We start from the raw sequence: 23,520 nt of genomic DNA on the forward strand, positions 1-23,520 counted from the left end.
ACTACGTTCCCGATCCTGCGGAAAGAGTGGAAAGCAGGCAACGTCACCCCAAACACGTCATTTTGGATCCTCCCGATCCACTAAGGGTGCTTTTAGGTACCTCAAGCACCCGTCGAACCCGTCGCTTGCGACGAAGGGCTCGACGAGTAAATTAACCCTCAGACACAGCCCACTGAGTTTCTCGCTGGATCTTTTCAGTGGGTCGCGTTTCCGATCCGGTGGTAGATTCTGCGAAGCACGGCTCTTGCTAGGGTTCGTTTTAGCAACGTCGTCAGGTTTGAGCCCCGTGAGCTCAGGTTAAGGTTACGCTGATATAGCCTCTCTATAGGCTCCGGTAACCACATAAACCAGGCAAACCGTGAGCTTGCCCAACAATCTAAGCGATTGAAAAAAATTATTACATTAAATTTTTTGTTTAATTAATTTTTTTCTTGTGTAGGGGAAAAATAACTGTCGTTTTTATTAATATTGATAGCACTAAAATTCATCAATAGTTAGGCACTGAACGAAAAAGAAAATAGATTTAAAAAAACAGCAGAGAATGGTCCCAAATTGTTTTTTTTTTATTGCTTAGATGAGTGGACAAGCTCACAGCCCACCTGGTGTTAAGTGGTTACTGGAGCCCATAGACATTTACAACGCAAATACGCCACCCACCTTGAGATATAAGTTCTAAGGTCTCAGTATAGGGTGGTACCTACCCGTGCGGACTCACATGAGGTCCTACCACCACCAAATTATTTGTTTACCAATATTAATAATTAAATTTTTACCAAATACCAAAAAGAATTATCTCTCAGACTGAAGCGTCAGCAGCGAGAAACAGAGGAATGTTTTTGTAAACAATCATCAAAGTGCCATAATGAAAATATCCATTAGTGATATTGTGGGAGAGGGTGCGTTTCACGGGACCGATCGCAGCTTGTGAACCCGCGTCACGTGTCAAACTTTCGCTATCTGGTCAGTTCACCCCTCATCAATCCTTCTAATCTATCTATCGGCTATGTCGCACCTACCCCGAAAATATCATAAAATATGGTCTCTTATTAGCCAACCAAGGCGAAGTTAAGGATATTGTTTTAAAAGTTTATGAAATTACGAAAAAATAAAACTTTGATTCCCCTGGATCACCGTGTACTTAATCCAAAAAGAAAACGGCATCGAGTTTTTTGTTTTAAGAATATTATAAAACTACAATCATAGATGTTCAAATCGTTATTGGAGCGTAATTGGAGATGAAGCATGCCTAGATTTTACATTCCGGAAAGAAAGCAACAGTCTTCCTTTTGTGCGTGCGTACTGTTACAAGTGGTCTCTATGAACTTCATAATTCTAAGCCTTGATCCTATTCTGCCTGTTCAACAATCCTTTCTGATATTTAATAACGCGTATCAGAATGCTAATCTCTCTAATGCTGGTTTCATATCCCAAATCTGACGGTTATGTCCAATTCAAAATAGAATTCTTTTGTTTTACTATATTGTACTAAGTGTTGTCAAATAGGTCTTAATTAAAAAGTCTCCATTTCAGACCTCATAACAGAAAGATAAGTTACGGTTCCAATTGAAGAATAAAATAGTTTTCTTTGACAAATACTGTTTTGTTTGCTTATGTGTTTGGTCAAGGAAAAACTACCAAGACATCTTGCTGTATCAAGATCAATGAAAAGACTACAGCACGCACCGGAAACAAGACAGTCATTTTTAACTTCTACAACGGTTGAGATCGTAACAAATCAGAAATACAGCCAAAACCACGTCTATGTTTTTCGCCATTTAAAAAAAAACAAGATTTGACATTTACGGAGCTAGAATAGAAGGTGAATACACTTAATATATCACAGATGAGTGACAGGACTTAGTAGTATTGTGGTCTGACTGTCAATTAGTTCCCGAAAACCGTGCCTCCAGACTAATCATACGCCTCCGGACTACCAGTAATCTCTTAAACATAAAAAAAATCATACTTAGATTTTGAATATAAACGGATGAAAAAGCTTTTTAATTAAAATGATGAATTCGTTTAAAGCAGAAAATATCTTACTTTACATATAAATTGTTTTTATTTATGAGTTACGCAAAACTTTCCGTATACTCTCTCCGATGTATGAGATGTATCCCTACATTTCGTTTGTCACAGAAAAAAAAAAAAAGCTTAATTTTACACCAATTTTTTTTGTGAAATATTATATGTGGTTTTTAGAATATGTTGATTTTCTTTTTGTCCAAAAATGGGTGGACGAGCTCACAGCTCACCTGGTGTTAAGTGGTTACTAGAGCTCATAGACATCTACAACGTAAATGCGCCACCCACCTTGAGATATAGTTCTAAGGTCTCAGTATAGTTACAACGGCTGCCCCACCCTTTAAACCGAAACGCATTACTGCTTCACGGCAGAAATAGGCGGGGCGGTGGTACCTATCCGTGCGGACTCACAAGAGGTCCTACCACCAGTAATTACGCAAATTATAGTTTTGCGGGTTGGATTTTTATTGCACGATGTTTTTCCTTCACCGTGGAAGTCAATCGTGAACATTTGTTAAGTACGTACATAGGCGGCACTGAAAATTTCGGGAATTAACGAAGTGACACAACATTACTATTTAAAAATGTATTTATTGCTTTTCGAAGTATTCTCCGCGAAATTTGACACATTTTTCCATACGATGGAACCAATCATTGAAGCAACCATTCCATTCGGAAGTTGGGGTCTCCAAAATGGCCGTTTTGTAGGCGTCCACAGCTTCTTCAGGTGATAAAAATCTCTGTCCACGCAATTTATTCTTTATTTTAGGGAAAGTATAGAAATCATTAGGGCTTAGGTCCGGGCTGTACGGCGGATGGTCTAATAATTCTGTTTTCTTGCTCTAAAAACTCTTTTGTTCTGTGCGCGGTGTGAGAACTCGCATTGTCGTGATGGAGGATGATGCGGCGGTTGCAGTTCTCTTTACGGAGTTCAGAAACGTCCTGTGGCAAACAAATGCTAGCATACCATTCTGCATTACCCGTTCTTTGTCCCTCAAGAGGAATAGTCGTAACATGGTCGGTTTTGGAGACAAACGTGGCCACCATTTTTTTTGCAACACTCCGTGAACGAACAATTTTTGTTGGCTTTAACTCATTTTCGAACACCCAAACTCGTGACTGGTTTTTTGTTTCGGGTTCGTATGCGTATATCCAGGATTCGTCACCTGATACAATGTTGTATACAGACAGCATTTGAGGATCCTGCGTGGAATCTTTCGAGAGTTCTGACGCACCAAGTAACGCGAGCCGCTTTTTGCTCTTCACAGAGCGAATGCGGTATCCATCGGGAAAACAATTTTTTTACACCTAATTGTTCATGCAAGATTATTTGTATTTGACTCATGCCAATGTCTAAAGTTGCCTGAATTTCGCGGTATGTCACATGTCGATCTTCCTCAATCAGCTTACGCACAGCATCAACGTTTTCTTGGGTGACTGCAGTTTTTGGACGACCTTGACGGGGATCATCACTGAGCTTGACACTTCCACGTTGAAACTCAGCAAACCAGCGATAAATTGTGGTTTTGGATAGGGCTTCATCACCAAATGCAGAAATCATCCGGTCAACACACTGTTTTTGTGTTAAACCACTTCGAAAGTCATAATAAATCATCGCTCTTGAATATTCTCGAGTCAATTCCATTTTCTCAACGACTAAACAAGTTTGACAAAACCTCGTGACAAGACCGAGAATCTTTTTTTAAATAAATAAATGGTATTCGATTTTTAAAACCAAGGAGTTTTCAATTAAAAAGATTTTAATATGACAGGAACAGTGGAAATATTCCATTCCCGATACTTTTAGTGCAGCCCTCGTATTTCATTAGAAAAATTGGTACCCGCCTGCGGGATTCGAACACCGGTGCATCGCTCGATACGAATGCACCGGACGTCTTATCCTTTAGGCCACGACGACTTCATTCATTGTAATTAATTTTGACCGAAATGCTTATAAGTCGGTTTTTTTATGGGCTTGAATGTGTTAAGGAAATTAAAGAATAGCGCTAGCGATGGTACCCAAGCACTATTGTGTGCGGTAGCAAACCATTGATCGTTTAATGTTTGTTACACAATGTTGCCATCAGCGAAATTGTTTAACCGTGTTAAAAACGTATGTATTTGTTTATAAAAATACGTACATACCTGCTTATAGGATTTGGACGCAGGCATTGTCGCATTAATGCGACTATAACCATTTTATCCTTTAGGCCGCGACGACTTTATTGAACAGGAGAATTCGGATTGGGAGGATTTTTGATTTGGGGCTATTTGAATTGGGAGTATGTGGGATGTGGAAGTTGAACATCACCAAAAACTCCTGCGCTCACAGCCGACGCCCGACTCCGGACCCGGCTGGAACCCAGTCAGGGCCACTCAGACGACGGGACAGGGTTGACGCAGAGCATATTGCATCCGTTCCCGTCTGATGGCCGCCTGCGAAACGACCACCGGTTCCCTTGGTTACCGGTTGAGAGCCCGTCTTAATGGCGCCACGCTCCACCTTCCCCCGGAGCGGTTGGGGGAACGCGGCCTGCCATCACCCGGCTTCCTATTACGGGCGAGTGTGCCGTGTACGCCACTCCATGCCTGGGTCTTTCCCCGCACAAAGCAGGTGGAACCCGAAGCTCTTAGGGGGCCGGGTCACGGATGGGACCCCGGTCCCGACCTCCTGCTTGGCGGCGGTGGATTTCTGCGTAGTGAGGAGAGCTCTGCCTCACTCGCCCCGCCGCGCCATCTCCTTCGGCGAGATGGTGCCCTCGCAAAAGTCGAGCATAGCTTTCTAGGACTCGTCGCCGCATCGACGCTATGACGTCAGGCAGCGACAAGTCCGGTCCTATCTTTGCGACAGCGAGTACACGCTCCACGTGTCCAGGTCGTGACCGCAATGGTGGCACCTCGTCGTCGGCTCAGCTCCTATTCGGCGCAGGCACTTCCCGAAGCATCCGTGCCTGGTCAGCACCTGCCCCAGATGAAAGGTGAATCGTCCTCCGCCACAATTCACCCAGTCATCAAAGACCGGGTAAACCGCATCAACGGTCTATAGACTCTACGTGGGGTTGGCCAACCGCCTCGACCACGACTTGAGCACGGACCGCCATGAATGGGCCTTCCGCGCCCGCAGCTCACTTTTGGGGTGAGGCCACGCCGATTTAGATTTTTTTCCAAGCACTAGAGAAAGGCCGCTACAGCGTTGAAAAGGGTTAGAAGGATTAGAGATGTCGTAGTATCTAGCAATGATAGCTATCAATAAATTTTGTCTTTTGACCTTGATCACTTTATTAAAAGCTTAAGGTTAGTTTTCCAAAGTTACTTGGTATTCGGGGTTAGCGTGTATTTGTTTTGATCTCGTTTGTGTGTGTTTTTGTAGGTACCCATGCCTCTAGAGAAAATGCTAATTTGGGGCCTTTGAATATGAATTCTGACTTTATAGGTAAAAAGTCTTGCAAATTTTACTCATGTTACATCAAGATACATGCTTTCAGTTATGTATGACGTAATGATTGCTACATATTTCCCTAGATCAATATGTATGATGATAAATCGCATTATCGCAAACGTAGGTCTATAGATTTACCAGTCACGTTTTTAATAGAGTTACGAGCTCCTTTAGAATGCTGCTCGCATTGAGAAGTGACATTGGAATTGCAATTCGATAGAGTAGAATAGATGGACAGACCATTGTTATCTTCAAAAACTTAATAATTCGGCGGACAATTTGAATTCAAATTACTTTAACAGGTAATTTGATCGCATAGTCCACTTTCTGTTCACGAAGGGTTCGGCGAGTAAATTAACCCACAGATATTCTCAGTGGGTCGCGTTTCCGATCCGGTGGTAGATTCTGCGAAGCACTGCTCTTGCTAGGGTTAGCGTTAGCAACGTCGTCAGGTTTGAGCCCCGTGAGTTCACCTACTAGTTAAGGCTACGCTGAAATAGTCTCTCAAGACCATCAGCTTAGGTAGGAAAAAAAAAGGATAGTCCTGAGAGTCGTGTAGGATTCCGAAGCGAAATGGCGAACACTTGAAGCCAGCCATTCCTCTATCAGGTACATAGTCATTACAATCGCTGATTGGCTTAATACATTCTTTTACATAACTCACCATTTATAACATGTACAAACTACGCTGAGTATTGTGATTGTCCAGATTGTCCGAAATACTACTATACAGTGGCGAATCTGTATTAAATTTTGTCGAATGAAGTGTACGAGATGTGACGGAGTCGCCGTGCGTCAGTTCGCGTTGATAAAGATCCCCGTTACGACATGTCTCCGTCGTGCGGACAACTTTATCTACGTAAAAAATACGTAACGGCTTTTTCTATGTAAAACTATAGAATGCTTATAATCTCTTTTTCTCAAAAAAAATACATACCCAAAACGTAAAATAATTTTTTAAAACATTCTAGATATTTGTTTTAAACTTTTAAATATTCGTTCAAACAGTTGTTTATCTGGACGCGGAATAATTATTATTTTTATCAAAAATGGATACTGGTTCGTTCCTTCGTGGAAACGAGACTTATGATGAGTTTTTCGAACGGTGCAACAATCTTTCACGTTTCGATTGCACTGAAGAAGAAATGCTATGGTGGCTAATGGGCTCCAGGAGGCTGCCTCTCAGGGAAATAATCCCTATTAGCATTGTATTAGTGGTGATTTTCCTTACTGGCGTGATCGGAAACGTGTGTGTTTGTGTGGTCATAGTTAAACATCCAGGGCTGCATACGGCAACTAATTACTACTTGTTCAGTTTGGCGATTAGTGACCTGCTGTTGTTAATGTTCGGTGAGTATCTTTATATTAATACGTGAGAAAGTAAAAACTTTGTACCCCTTTTTACGAAAATTGCGCGGACGGACGAATATGAAATTTAGTAGAGGAGTGCAGAATATTTTTTTTTAAATTATGCATAAAAAATACATTAAAAAATAAATAAAAAAAAAACATTACACGAACTGCCATGTATTTGACACACACACGCATGCATACTATTTGTTTATTGTCAAACGTTTCTTATTGTTTAAAGTCTGTGGTCAAATTGAGAATAGATTAAATATTGTTTGTCTTTATTAATATTTGTCTAAAGTGTGTAGTCTTGGCGAAATCTGTGATTATAGAAGTATAATAAACTTTGGCAATATAATCATAATAGTGTACAAACTTATAATTTCAATTAATTATAGTCTAATTTTGACTTCCTGCGGACTACTAGTAGTTTTTAATAATGCGATGAATGGCTCTCTCTGCCATCTGCCAAGATCGTCTTGTGAGCTTCTTCGAAAACATCATGCGGTCTCCCAGACATGAATTAGAGAAGCTCATAATTTTGGGTCGCATAGAAAGCAAGCGCGCCGTGGACAGAACACCAGTCAGATGATCAGATCTAGTTAAGAAAGCGGTTGGTGGTAGTCTAGACCATGCGGACCATGCCACCCATGACCGAAACCTATGGAGGAAAGTCACATGTGGTCGCTCGTCCTAAGCAGTGAGGGAGCAATGAAGAAGAGAGAAAAATGAATGCTATGAGTTTTTGGGAGCTTGTAGTAAGACGGGCCCACCCCAGGTGAGCTACATGTGGTTTTTGTTGCTCATGGACTATTGCTATGCTGCTGGCCACTAGGGATTCCTTGTAAAGCTCCTTTCATGAAAAAATGTCATAAATTAAGTTTGAAAAAATTAAATTATTTAAGTCACGTAAATGTATAATTATGAGATGAGAGAGCCAATAGTTGTGCAGAGGATTCGAGAGGCTGCTTTATATGATGAGATTAGATGCACATTGAAGACATTTTTATTTTAGTTTTGTTATTTTTTAACTTTTTCATTTTTGGTGTAAAGTAAAAGATTTTATTGTATTCTGTATACCACTTTATTACTATTTTGTTTAAAATCTCGACTACTGAATTCATTTATAGAATTATTTGCATCAATTCATAAGGGCGTATCCGAGTTTCATTGGTCTGATCTGCCCCATTGTTCTTTAAATGCTTCAAAAATATCAGAATATCCCGCGTATATCTTACCTAGTAAGTATCTATTTGAGTAATTAGAAAAAAGCCTACGCTATCAAAATAACTATTAGATTCATGTGACATGCATTTCAGAACGCCACAACTATAAACGATTTTTAGAGTTTAATCTCGTGTTTTTTATTATCATTATATTATATTATTTTTGTACAGTGTAGGTATGTAAAATGTTAACAATTTTAAATATAGTAAATAAAATAATGACTAAAAAGCAAGACGAAACCGTAAATAGCAGTTTTAATTGTATCTATGACAATCGAAAACTAAAGAAAATTCTATTACAGCACGACTTGAAAGGGCGACACCCACGGAATAGATAAATAAGGTTATTTATCTATTCCGTGGCGACACCGGATTAAATAATTGTAAGCAAGTCAGAAATGAACAGGAAGGAAATTACTCGCGGATCCAAAAAATACCAGACCTGCAACGCCCTAATTATGTAAATTTAAATATTCGGGCGTGTTTAATTTAATTGTACGATATCATTCCTTCCCGGGAGTTGATCGTGATCACGTTTTCGTCACTAATGAGCTTAATTTCCACCTAGGTAGTACAATTGGAACGTGCCTTAGATATTATTTTGTAAATTCTCGGTCTTATTCATAATAAGCTATAGGAGCTTTGTAAGTAAGAAGACTGTCAAAAAGTTATATTCATAATTAAAAAAACGAAGACCGTATAAAATCATTGGGGTTCATTCAGTTGTGAATTCAAAATATCCATTCAGAACCATATTTAAAATGCTTCAGTTAATTGTAGCGAAGGTCACATTGTGCACACTCGCTCAGAAAAAGTGACAGATTTATGATCTTTCTTAAGTTTTGACGAAGATCTCTCACACAGCAGTCAGTCTTTAGGGATTATCGAAGGCTAGATTTGTGGGTGGTTACGATACGGTCATTTTCATCTTCCAAGCCCGAATAGCACGCCGTCTGCCTGATGTTGATTGATTACTGTCGATCGTGCGTCATCAGCAATACCAGATATTAGTGACTATAGCTAAGGGCTCTTTTCACATATCTTTTAAGGAACACATATAAAACTTATTACTGGTGGTAGGACCTTTTGTGAGTCCGCACGGGTAGGTACCACCACCCTACCTATTTCTGCCGTGAAGCAGTAATGCGTTTCGGTTTGAAGGGCGGGGTAGCTGTTGTAACTATACTGAGACCTTAGAACTTATATCTCAAGGTGGGTGGCGTATTTATGTGGTAGATGTCTATGGGCTCCGGTAACCACTTAACTTTTGTAATTTCTAGATCTCTGTAAAGATTTTTGTTCTTTTATGAGTTTTATCGTGTATCCATCGGAAGTTATTGTGTATGTATCCAGATATTATTTTAAGCCAATTAAGATATGGATATATATTAAACATTATGTTTTTTTTTTTCTTTTTATTGCTTTAATGGGTGGACGAGCTAACGATCCACTTGATGCAACACAAGTGTAACCGGAGCCCATAGACATCTACAACGTAAATGCCGCCACTGACCTCAAGACATGAGTTCTAATGTGTCAGTTTTTATAGCACAATGGCCGCCCCATCCTTCAAACCGAAAAGTATTACTGCCTCACGGTAGAAATAGGTGGGGTGGTGGTACCTACCCGTGCGGGCTCACAAGATGTCCTACCAGTAAAAATCTTCTATCTGTTCATATTATTAACTGGTGGTGAAGGTCTACCGTGAATTCGTGAAGTAGGTACTAACATCATGTTTATTTCTGGCGTGAAGCAGTCCTGCGTTCTGGTTTGAAATATGGAATAATTGTTATTCAAAACAATTGATATTTTGCATGCTCGAAGTCGTCGTGGCCTAAAAGATAAGACGTCCAGTGCATTCGTGTTGAAGCGATGCACCGGTGTTCGAATCCCGCAGGCGGGTACCAATTTTTCTATTGAAATACGTACTCAACAAATGTTCACGATTGACTTCCACGGTGAAGGAATAACATCGTGTAATAAAAGTGAAACCCGCAAAATTATAATTTGCGTAATTACTGGTGGTAGGACCTGTTGTGAGTCCGCGCGGGTAGGTACCACCGCCCTGCCTATTTCTGCCGTGAAGCAGTAATGCGTTTCGGTTTGAAGGGTGGGGCAGCCGTTGTAACTATACTGAGACCTTACAACTTATATCTCAAGGTGGGTGGCGCATTTACGTTGTAGATGTCTATGGGCTCCAGTAACCACTTAACACCAGGTGGGCTGAGAGCTCGTCCAACCATCTAAGAAATAAAAAAAAAAAAAAAAAATGCTCTTTACAATTTCACGCGGTTCGGTAGTAGACTCAGCGAAGCACTACTTGTCTTAGGGTCAGTGCTAGTAAACTCTTTCAGGTTCAGCTCGTGAGCTCACCTATCAGTGCGTGAGTAACTAGAATAGCCTCTTAGGTTACTAGCGATTAGATAGGGGCAAGACAATTTCACTTAGTTAATATCAGGTTAGTCTTGAGCAAGCCCAGTTAGAGCTGAAAATTAAAAATGCTATCCGTAGACATTCGCCCTCCTCCCGGGTCTAAGCGTAATATGCTACGCAGACGATACGTTGGTCGTGGCCTGGGGAGGGAGTTTTACTGAGACTGCCCGTCTTGCTACCGCTGGGGTGGCGTATGTCGTCGGCAAAATTAGGAGATTGGGTCTCGACGTGGCACTCAGTAAATCCGAGGCCATGTGGTTCCACAGGCCCCGGAGAGTGCCACCTGTCGATGCCCATGTCGTGGTTGGAGGCGTCCGTATTGGGGTCGGGGTGCAGTTGAAGTACCTCGGCCTCATTCTGGACAGTCGTTGGACCTTCCGTGCTCACTTTCAGATCCTGGTCCCTCGTTTGTTGGGGGTGGCCGGCGCGTTAAGCCGGCTTCAACGTCGGGGGACCTGACCAAGTGACGTGCCGTCTCTATATAGGGGTGGTGCGGTCAATGGCCCTATACGGGGCGCCCGTGTGGGGCCAATCCCTGGCCGTGGGGGTAGCGAAGTTGCTACAGCGGCCGCTACGCACCATCGCGGTCAGGGTCATTCGTGGTTATCGCACCATCTCTCTCGAGGCGGCGTGTGTACTGGCTGAGACACCGCCTTGGGTTCTGGAGGAGGAGGCGCTCGCCGCTGACTATCAGTGGCGGGCTGACCTTCATGCCCGGGGCGTGGCGCGTCCCAGCCCCAGTGTGGTCAGAGCGCGGAGGGCTCAATCTCGGCGGTCCGTGCTGGAGTCATGATCCAGGCGGCTGGCTGATCCTTCGGCTGGTCGTAGGACCGTCGAGGCGATTCGCCCAGTCCTTGTGAACTGGGTGAATCGTGACAGAGGACGCCTCACTTTTACTTCGGTGAGTTCCTGCACCGTATCGGAGCCGAGCCGACGGCAGAGTGCCACCATTGTGGTTGCGACTTGGACACGGCAGAGCACACGCTCGTTGCCCCGCACGGGAGGGGTGGCACCGTGTCCTCGTCGCAAAAATAGGAAATGACTTGTCGTTGCCGAGTGTTGCGGGCTCCGGATAGCCTGCCGACCGAGACGGCTGGTGGTCGTGGCGCCGACAACCGCCGGTCCGGCGTCTCGAGGGGGAGGGTGATGGGAGAGATGTGCTCCACACTAAACGCTTCACTCTCCCCCCTTTGCCTTTTCATGGGTTCTGTCTCATGCGAGGTTCGGACGCGGGTTGTTGAGTGACAGGAGGTTTTAGTCAGTTCGACTTCGACATGCCCCGCCCTCCATCCCCAGGGGAGGGCGGAAGTCCGGCGATTTCCTCCTGACCAAAAAAAAAAACAATCCGTAGACATTCACTTTTTGTTCCTATTATTTTTTCGTCTATGTCTACACTAACAACCTGAGTCCAGAGCGTCTACATTTTTTTTTGGCTTTTCTGTCTTTCTCCACAAAAGTAGTATGAAGGGTCAATTCAGATTTCAGTTACAATAAAAGTAATTGCTTTGAAATTTTTCAATAACGAACGAGCTTTGTGCAATCAGTCGCAGACTTTACTAACGAATTTATGTATTCGATAATGATTCACCTCTTCTGCAGCTGTTTTATATTTAAATCACGCTTCCGCACACATTACCGACTACACAAGATAATCACGAAAACTATAATTTTAGTGACGACTATCAAAAAATGGCTTTGGAGAAACAAAACAATCATATTCACGGAGTCCGTTTTTGCAAAATCAAAAACGCTCACGACTTGAGTGCATTAATTTCCATTAAAACTAAATGACGAAGATAGAGCGAGTTTTTACATTTTAGTTCTGCTTATGATTTTGTTTTAGCATCACTCTACATTAAGAAACGTTTACGGATGATTGTAATGCAATCTTTCAATAGAATTTTCATTAATTTCGATTTAATGTTTCAATTTGAAATTCGGTACAATCCATTTTACGAACTTGAGTTGGTAATGGAAATAGTGCTTAATAGTAAACTCATTCGTTATGAATTAATCAGTTTTCTCCTAACAAGTACAAATTGTTGTTTTAGTTTGGTGCTTTTAAGCTCTTCAAGCACCAGTCGCCGTCCTCTCCTGCGAACTAGTAGGTACATAGAAACAGCCGACTGAGTTTCTCGCCAGATCTTTTAAGCGGGTCGCAATTCCGATCCAGTGGTAGATTCAGTGAAGCACTGCCATTGCTATGGCCAATGTTAGTAAAGTCTTTCAGGTTGAGCCCGTGAGCACACCTACCGGTCCGTGAGCAAATGTAATAGCCCCTTAGGCTACCGTCGATTAAGTAGGGAAAAAAAAACTTTTTATTTAAGAAAGATCGATAATTATCAATATTTCATTTGGGATAGTTGAAAATCTTTGAGAAAATATCTTTTATAAAGCCATGCGAAGATCGATGTTTTGTAAAACAATTTAGAAGCCAGCTCGTTTGAGAATTTAAAATGTCTTCTTATAAAATGTTATTATTGTGAACTTTGTCTAACAAAGAAATGTGTTTTCGGGGTCTTTCATTTAATATTTAAGTCTCTAGCTGCACATTTTGGGATTTAGTTTTGTTTTAATTAATTTTTAGTCGTCCGTAATGTATGTAGTTAATGAGTATAACAAAAATGCGAGATTAAAAACCGTAAAATTAATTTTAATTTTATCTACGAATCAGGAACACCGAAGCAAATACTAAATTTTAATCTATTTATTTTAGTGTTATTTATATTTATTAACATAAACATATACATAATTTTTTTAAATATATTTTTAATTTTGAAAAGGAGGCTCGCAATAAAAAAAATTTGTATCATTCTAAATTCGGAAAGTTTTGAATTTGAAAATTTTGTTCCAGGTCTCCCCAACGACTTGTCAGTGTATTGGCATCAATACCCTTACAGCCTGGGCCTCGTGTTCTGCAAATTGAGGGCCTTAATATCGGAGGCGTAAGTATCGTTTTTCGCTGGATACCTTTTTGACTACAGCAAATTAATTTGAACATTTTTTCACCTGTCAGTAAATGATTATTGGAACCCAGTAACGTTACTACGTAAACGCCGCCATTTACCAAGGAGTGAGATATAGGAGCGGAGTTTTAATTGTAGAGTACAATTATTATTGCAAAATTGTCTTACCACTCCTTAAACCGGAACGTATACAAAGCTGCTTCACAGCAATAATAGGCACTTATTAATCTTATTATACAGTTAGTGAATAAAAGGTTACGATGTTAATAAGTTATCTAATGGATAATTACTAATTCAAAATTTTAACAAAACAGAAAATAGTTTTTTTTATTGCTTAGGCAGGAGGACGAGCTCACGGCCCACCTGCTGTTAAGTGGTTAGCGGAGCCCATAGACATCTACAACGTCAATGGCGCCACCTACCTTGAGATATGAGTTCTAAGGTCTCAAGTATAGTTACAACGGCTGCCCCGCACTTCAAACCGAAACTCATTACTGCTTCACGGCAGAAATAGGCAGGATAGTAGTACCTACCCATGCGGATTCACAAGAGGCTTCTAAACCCGAGAATATATCATAGGCGTTCTATAGGTACCTGATATCTATAATCACTCTTTACCTGAGTATTACAATTAAAAAATATTTTCGCTACGCTTCAAGCAAGTGACAAACGAAAAGTCTTTAGACCTTCGGCTTCGAAGAAAATATTCCACAAAATTGTTATTAATTGAACGTGATTCACGGAAAAATTAAGTAGCTCTTTAACGTTTTTTTGAGGCTATAACTTTAAGCCGTAATTGTTTTGTTTTCATTAATTAAGACAAGTTTTCCTTTTCGTTTTCAAAGAATTTGTCGCTATGAAAGCTACTGTTGCTAACGAATTATAACAATAACAGCTACGATATTACTTAATTATTACGAAGCGAGAATTATTAATAGTTCATTCCGAATTACTTTTATTAAATTATATCCTGGGGTCAGATATTTGGGACACGAGAATGGAAAATGAAAAAGGAGCCGAAAATTAAAGTAGAATTTCATGTTCCATGTAATTGTTACAAATAAATAAGTGTTGTACTAGTAGAATAAAGATAAGACTAACTACTACAAATCATATAATTTAAATACTGTGACGCCTAACATGGGTAATTGTAGTATTTTCTTAGTATATTCTTAGATATAATTAAAGCTACTTTTTTGGGTTAATCTCGCATTTATTGTTTCTATTAGGGGTATTAGTGTGATAATCACTGAGATTACGTTCGTGTGATTTTTGTTGCTATAGCTTTGTTTGCTCTTAAAAATCCGACAAAGAAATTTTTTTACCAAAAGAACAGCCACACAGTTTTTCAAAATGTACAACTTTATTTTAATATCCCGAAAATATTGACAATTACAGGCTTAAGCTATGTATGTACTGTTGACTGGATAATAGTAATCGTAGGAGTAATTCAAATTGAGAAATTCAATTTCTAAGCTTCACAAAATAGTATTGTTGTTTAAGTCAATTCATAATTCATGTACCCACAAATAAATGGAAGGAAAGATGGCAGACGTTCCTTACCACAGAGCTATTTCAGGTCAGAAACATGCGCCTGTTGACTTTTTAAAACGCTTCTATAGATTAAAACATTATTAAAATATCTGATTCTTCGAATACGGTTCTTCATTAATATCATATCAGAATTAAACAGCAGACTTTGCTTAGTAACCGTTAAAACTTACTGCGAACATTCCGGACTATAATAGAAACTTAACTTATCTTTGATACAATGTAGGCAAGTGGCTCATACAACAATGAACAAAGTTAATCGTCAACAATGAATTGTTTAGAAACTTAATTAGCTAATTTGATTAAGGCCACGCTATAATATAACAAAGGTTGGCAAGCAAATGTCCTGCAAGTTAACAAATACTAGTGTTCCCGCAGTAGTCGAAGTTCTACTATAATTAATTAAAATTATAAGTTTGGACATCATTATGGTTCTATTGTCAAAGATTAATTATATTTCTATAGTCACAGATTTCACCAAGACTACACTATAGACATATACTCGAAATATTAAAAATAAAGAATATTAACTTTTTCTCAATTTGACTACAAACTTTAAAACTCGAGAACGGCTGGACCGATTTGGCTAATTTTAGTCTTGAATTATTTGTGGAAGTCCAGAGAAAGTTTAAAAGGTAGATAAATATGAAAATGCTCGGAATTAAATAAAAACAACAATTTTGTTTTTCCTTTGATCCCCCGCAGGACGGATTCCTTTTGTTTGTTTTAAGTTTATTTTATACAAAAGCTTACCTAGGTCTTTTATTTATCGATTGAGGCACTACGAAGTCTTCCGGGTCAGCTAGTAATGAATAAAAATCATTTAGTTTTCTTTCATCTCTTAAATTCATTATTGCTGTCAATCATCTCACTAAAACCGCATTGACAGAGCCTGAGGTCCCGGAACACAGCCAAGGGTGTCTGATTCGCGTAGGTCAGTGATGGGCAAAGTACGGCCCGCGGAAGTATTTAATCCGGCCCGCCAAGAGTCCATCCATCCTAAATATTCTAGTCAGCGTTTTGGCGCGTAAAATAAAATCTGACGTCTATAATTGAAAATCTTCGAATTTTTAATGAAAGCTCCAATTCGTCAGGGGTGTTTTGAGCTTTCATTATCTTATAATTGACGTTTGATCATTATAATTATCTGGGCAGTCTGTCACAGGTATTTATTGAAAAAAAAAACATTCTTTTCACCTATCTATCACACGCCTCACATCTCACACGCCTAACAAGGCGTAAAAGTAAAAGGTATTTTGTTTATTAAAAGGCTTTAATACAAAATGCATTTTTTCTATAATTCTGGCCCTCCTCTAGAATTTCTTAAACTTTCTGGCCCGCCATTAAAAATGTTTGTCCACCACTGGCGTAGGTTATGGTGTGAAGATTTACTTGCACAAGGTTGCACTCTACCGCACTAATCCTGTCTTACCTGATTGGTGCATTTTAAGTTACTAGCAGCATTTATATTAAGGAATGTCACGTTCTTACAGCGAAGCAACCATGTTGCCAGTACGAAGCTATTCGGTCAATAACTTAGCTTCATAGCTAGCATCAGACCGCACATAAATGAGGATCTACAGCAGTTTTACGAGACAATACAATGTATTTAAGTTCAACTAGAATCCTCTAAAATTCGTTTACGTCTGCGGTATTTTTTTTTTTTTTTTTTTTTTATTGCCTTTGTAGGCAGACGGGCATACGGCCCACCTGATGGTGAGTGGTTACCGTCGCCCATGGACTTCAGCAATGCCAGGGGCAGAGCCAAGCCGCTGCCTACCGTATCATTTAAAGTAAGCGGTAAATTGAATATATAAATAAATAGAAAACAGTTTTTGTACATACATATGTCCTAAACCATGTTTTCCATTGTGATTAGGTTTGGTTTAGTTGTTGTAGGATCTTGAGAAAAAGAAAATGTGGCGCATGAGTAATTTTAAACTATTTTATTTTACCATTTAATAATTTATAATGATTGATAGTCACAGCAGAGTCGGCTTCACGAGTGCTCTATAAAGAAAAGAAATAAAGATACACACTTACTGTACGACTGTATTGACTATTAAATGTTTCATTATCATATTAATAAAGTTTCACATTACCATACACTTTTTTATTCATTTTAAACGGTCAGAAAAACCGATATGAAGAAAAAGGACTCAAGCCAGGACTGCTTTGCCGTGCAGATCTAAATCTGAAGAATTAGGTAGTAATAACGAGTCGCAAACTAAAGCCAAGATTAAATAAGAATATCCAGTTTTTTTTATTGCTTAGATGAGTGGACGAGCTCACAGCCCACCTGGTGTTAAGTGGTTACTGGAGCCCATAGACATCTACGACGTAAATGCGCCACCCACCTTGAGATATAAGTTCTAAGGTCCCGAGTATAGTTACAACGGCTGCCCCACCCTTCAAACCGAAACGCATTACTGCTTCACGGCAGAAATAGGCAGGGTGATGGTACCTACCCGCGCGGACTCACTAGAGGTCCTACCACCAGTAACTACGCAAATTAAAATTTGCGGGTTTATTTTTTATAACACGATGTTCTTCCTTCACCGTGGAAGTCAATAGTGAACATTTGATGAGTACGTATTTCATTAAAAAAATTGGTACCCGCCTGGGATTCGAACACCCTGTGTATTGCTCAACACGAATGCACCGGACGTCTTATCCTTTAGGCCACGACGACTTTCAAGTTTTTTGTAAGCTCCAGAATCTATGTTTTCTTTCGTCTGGCTTTAAATCTAAATAATGAATTAGTTAGCGGTTAGTTCGTAGTCAATTAGGAAGGGGGAGGAAGGGATATGCAGATTTGCTATGTTATTTTTTTCTGCTACCTATGCTGATAGCCTTGAGGGGCTATTTCAGCTTCACCCTGACGTGTAGGTAAGCTCTCGGGGCTCAAACCGGAGTGATGCTAACACTGGCCCTAGCAGGAGCATTGCTTTGCAGAATCTACCACCGGATCGGAAACGCGATCCACTGAGAAGATCCGGCGAGAAACTGAGTAGGCTGTGTCTATGGGTTAATTTACTCGTCGAGCCCTTCGTCGCAAACGACGGGTTCGGCGAGGACGGTAACCGGTTTGTTGTGTGACACGATGTCATCGCATGAAAGACATCTAACTAAAATGATCTGAATACTAAATATTTTAATGCTTACGCATGATGCTGTGCCTCACATTGAGACATTATAGAGGTCCCAATTGTAATAACGGTCCTAGATTAATCATATAAAAGTTAGCACTTATCGAGTAACTTTTCGAGAACAATTTACACTTTCATAAAACTGTGTAGATATTCTACGAATATTAAAATGTTAGACTTTTCAATAAATCACTCTAATATTTATTACGAGTATATATGAAAATGTAAATAGACCGAAAAATGAGGCACTTCGAAAACCTAATAGAAATATTCTTTTAAGTTTAGTTTCACGCAAAGACAATGTCATTACTCACGTAGTGCGCGGTTTGTTTATGATCTTAGCATTACTGATGTCCTTGAGCAATTACGACTAGTCTCCAGATGAGCCGTTTTATACGTTTGCCATTGAAGGCATTCCAAAGGTGTTGCTTGAAAGAATTAGGAAGAACATAATAGGTAATTAAAGATACTTTTACGGTTTAACTTAACGTTTATTGTGATAATTTTATTATTATTCATTTTAACGTTTCAATTGCTGACGACTAGGATTAGCGAAAACGAAAAGGAATACTTACTATAATCTCCATGAAGTTAAAAAATGGACGCAAGCCTTATAATTCACTAGCTTTTGCCCGCGACTTCGTTCGCGTTCACAAATAGTGCCTTATTTTAGAACAAATTTGGTTCGCATAAAAAAGGCTATAGTGAGCCAACCTTAACATATAGACATATGCTGTCGCGGACTTTTTTTAGATCTTTTGAAGGGGAACAATTCTCTCATACATTATTTTAGCGAAACTTTAACCGTTTCTGCAGCGCACACAGCGGAAGCTCTCGAAAGGAAAAAAAAAACCGATTTTGAAACATTCTTTATTGGTACTCCGCTTGTTTTGATCTTAGCATGATGTTATATAGCCTATAGCCTTCCTCGATAAATGGGCTATCTAACACTGAAAGATTTTTTCTAATCGGACCAGTAGTTCCTGAGATTAGCGCGTCCAAACAAACAAACACTTCAGCTTTATAATATTAAGTAGTATAGAAGTATAGATAACAACAAATTACTGTTTGAAGTGTTCAATTTGTAAGGTTGGAAGAAAAAATATTTTAAATTCTCTTGCGTCCGGGTGAAATCGTTAGAATTCTGCCTAAACGTTGAGAATGTGGGCGGGATATACACTCCAATATTAGGAGCCGAACCAACAAGATCCTATGTCGCTCAACTACTTATGTCCCAGCTTCGGATAAACTCAAACAAGTTAGAAACGGTTGACGTGACAAGTATAACACACCGAATCTAACAGTCTTAAGAAATAATCGCTTAACCCTTCGATTGCCACCGGTGCCTTACGTGGCGCACTGAAGTAATTAATATGTAAATTTTTGTAACCAAGCGTCTGGATTTCCTAAATTTGCCTTCCTTTGTTTTTAATGTGTGTTTTAGTATTTTGAGTCTCATAGAAATAGATTTATTCTTATTATCTTCGGATTCGTCTTTCCCAGAGTCTACTAGATATTCCGGCGCCTTAGTGGTGGTTGGTTAGTGATGGCCTTTTTACTGGTGGTAGGACTTCTTGTGAGTTTACTGGTGGTTGGACCTCTTGTGAGTCCGTACGGGTACGTACCACCACCCTGCCTATTTCTGCCGTGAAGTAGTAATGCGTTTCGGTTTGAAGGGTGGGGCAGCCGTTGTAACTATGCCTGAGAACTTATGTCTCAAGGTGGGTGGCGCATTTACGTCGTAGATGTCTATGTGCTCCAGTAACCACTTAACACCAAGTGGGCTGTGAGCTCGTCCACTCATCTCAGCAATAAAACAAAATTGTAACAGAAATCGACATAATTAATTCAGTGTGCCCGGTAGAGAACCGGTGACCTACACTGCAGTCAAATGGTTAAAGCGAATTTAGAATAACACAATAGGAATACGTATAGATAGGACTGTTGTACGTATACCAAGGATTTTGAATAATCAATATTTTCTTTCAGGGCTACGTACGTTTCGGTCCTGACTATATCGGCGTTCTCACTGGAACGCTACCTGGCGATATGTCACCCTCTGCACGTATACGCGATGGCCGGCCTCACTCGCGCTTCAAGGATCATACTCATTCTGTGGATTATATCCGTCGTCTGTGCTTCGCCTTTTGCTGTCTACACCGATATCACCTACCGAGATTACCCGCCAAGTAAGTTGCACATTTTATATGTTAACTTCATTCGATTCTTCTAGGTTGTGTATTTTTGAAGTTATACTTCTTTAGGCGCGTTATGAAAAATTGATGAGAGTGAAATTTTACGATGCGTGCGCACCGTGACACAAAATTAACAGAACGAAGTTGCCCATTAAATCGCTCATTACAATACGACCGACGTAACTTGGTGAGTCTGAATATAGCCTATATAGAATAAAGTATAACTTCTTACACGTGCACATAAGTACACGCACCATTTTTTACTGATTGTAGGGCACATTATAAGTTCGCGAGGGTAGGTATACAAGCTGTGTGATTCAGCTAAATCGACGACGTAATGTCTCAAGGTGTATCGGAAACGACATTCCCGATCCTGCGGACAGAATGGTAAACAGTCGACGTCGCCCAAAACACGTCATTTCAGATGCTCCCGATCTACTAACGGTGTTTTTAGGTACCCCAAGCACCGGTCATAATTCTAGTAGAACCCGTCGCTTGCGACGATGGGCTCACCGAGTAAATTAACCCTCAGATACAGCCCACTGAGTTTCTCGCCGGATCTACCCAGTGGGTCGCGTTTCCGATCCGGTGGTATATTCTGCGAAGCACTGCTCTTCCTAGGGTTAGTGTTAGCAACGTCGTCAGATTTGACCCTCGTGAGCTCACCTACTTGTTAGGGTTACGCTGAAATGGTCGCTCAAAACCATCAGCTTAGGTAATAAAAAAAAGGTGTATGGCGGAATTTACATCGCAAGGTCTATTATATACGGTAATCATTTAATAATTTTTGAGCTACTTAATCAGAGGATTAAAACATTTATACCGATATAAATTATGAAAACTCGTGTAATTGTGTTGACATTTTGAAAAAAATAGCAGATCGTATTATCTTATTGTTAGAATTTAACAAATTTTTAAATTAAAAATGTCGTTATATACTAAACTAACGGACCCGGCGAACTTTGTTCCGCCACACGGTTTGTTTCAAACACATCAACCAGTCAACTTCTAAATTCTACTATAATTAACATATATCATTGTCCAAAATATTTTAATACAAGGTATGAATTTGAGACTATATGTCGAATAAATAACATAGACTTTAAAGATTGCAATGAAATTACAAAAAAAGAGGAAACATTGAATAAATTTATGATACATTTAAATGAAATTATTTATAGCTTCAAAAAATTTAATAACACTTAAATATAATTTAATGCACTGTGTTTTACATTTCTATTTACACTTTTACAAAACATTATATTAACCACTTACAAAATTACATGACATCTTAGTTTCGTTCATTTACATATAAAATTATATATTATATTTATATACTGTCTACTCAAAACCCCCCTTAAATTATTTTACCTCTCATAATAATTATATTCTAATATTTAAATACCTATGCATCTTGTTAAATTTCGAAGTAGTCAATAGCGTCGAAATTTAATAAAAGTATCTATTAGCTTTAACAAAAAAAAAAAAACACAATAAACCATAGAATACATTACGTTTAGCTGTCAGTTGCGTTTTGTTATAGTTACCACGTTTTATGTCAAGTCCCACGGGAATGTGATAAAATTATCCTATGTCCTTCTCCTGGATCTAAGCTACCTCCTCACCAATTTTCAGCCAAATCAGTTCAGTCGTTCTTGAGTTATAAATAGTGTAACTAACACGACTTTCTTATATATATATATAGACAACAATTAATTTAAATATAATGGCGCGTCTTAATTAAAACGAGCTGGCTTAATTATATTTTACCCTAGAGCGCATCGATGTCGGTCTATGAATAACTGCAATTGGCAGCAAATAGGACGTATTACTTGCAAGCTGATCAAACCTTTTCTAAGATTTATGTTCGCAGTTATCTTATTTATGTGTATTTTTCTTTTATTTATATAAAAGCTCTTCACAGACATTCATCGTAATTCTCAATACAACGTGACCTTTAACCTAACTCCATTATGTTATTGTACAAGAGTTTGTTTGAGATGCCAAAATGTGTTTGTTGTATATTTTTATTTTGAAATTCAATCAATGTTGATTTATAAAAATGTTATCTTACTGGTGGTAGGACCTCTTGTGAGTCCGCGCGGGTGGGTACCACCGCCCTGCCTATTTCTGCTGTGAAGCAGTAATACGTTTCGGTTTGAAGGGCGGGGCAGCCGTTGTAACTATACTTGATACCTTAGAACTTATATCTCGAGGTGGGTGGCGCATTTGCGTGATGTCTATGGGATCCAGTAACCACTTAACACCAGGTGGGCTGTGAGCTCGTCCAACCGATTAAGCAATAAAAAAAAATTATTAAAGAAATCACAACGCTTTTTTTACATAGTTCAATAGAATGTGGTTTGCGTGTTGTTCATGTGTTCCGTTTGGGGCAGCCTTTATTAAATGCGAAAGATAGTCCAATCTCAAGTTTCAAGATGGTAGCATTCAAATTGCGATACCGGCAATTAATTCGTCAATCTAGCGTTACCTTCCCCGCGTCGCTCAAGGACTGGAGTCTGAAAGTCTGAATATGTTGAAGGCTCAAGCAATCACACATACGTGGGAAGCATACTGGTTCGGCCCCTGGTATTGCCACTCGGAGAGGCCGGCGAATGGATTTCCACGGTGAAATACTTTGGAGTGACTATCGGAAGCCATCTTACAATTTGACCATACCTAAAAAATGTAGCTACACAGGCGAGTGTCATGCGTTATCTCCTATACCTCATTATCGCGTCCAACTTAAGGTTCCGTTCGAAGTAGTGCGCATATAAGGCGTACATTCGCTCGCAGTTCACTTATGCTGCCCCGGCGTGCTATGCCTTAACCGAATTCACAGGCTGCAAGACGCTGTGTAGCGGGTGCCATCGCCTATGCTCCTCGCTTCGTACAAAATGACTTCATCCTATGGGATCTGCGTATGGAGAGCCTAGACAGCCCGATCAGACGCCTGAGTATCTCAATGGCGCCATACTATCGGCGAGTGTCGAACAGAGAAGGACCGTGACCTCAAATTAAAACCGATTCCATTCGACATAGACCAACCGCCCCTCGCCGTTGGCGGACTGATGCGCGCCGGTTTTATGTCTGTGAGTTCGACTTCGCTGAGCGTCGGGGTATAGTTTCACAAATATAAGGAGCCGTGACTCATTTGTAGTGGCATTTGATGTCGTCGTGGCCTAA

General features: G+C 39.8%; 1 protein-coding gene across 2 annotated transcripts in view; it reads left to right on the forward strand.

Annotated features, from left to right (window-relative positions):
- Positions 1–6,261: 6,261 nt before the first annotated feature.
- The window catches only part of NGR-A25 (neuropeptide receptor A25), a 102,155-nt gene continuing 84,896 nt past the window's right edge, over positions 6,262–23,520 (forward strand). For both annotated transcript variants that reach the window (XM_038015180.2, NM_001134251.1), the window contains 3 exon segments: positions 6,262–6,814; positions 13,328–13,418; positions 20,129–20,328. In XM_038015180.2, the coding sequence (XP_037871108.2) occupies positions 6,514–6,814; positions 13,328–13,418; positions 20,129–20,328 (592 nt within the window). In that variant the 5' untranslated portion in view covers positions 6,262–6,513.

This window comes from Bombyx mori, chromosome 14, assembly GCF_030269925.1.
Source record: "Bombyx mori chromosome 14, ASM3026992v2".
NCBI lineage: Eukaryota > Metazoa > Arthropoda > Insecta > Lepidoptera > Bombycidae > Bombyx > Bombyx mori.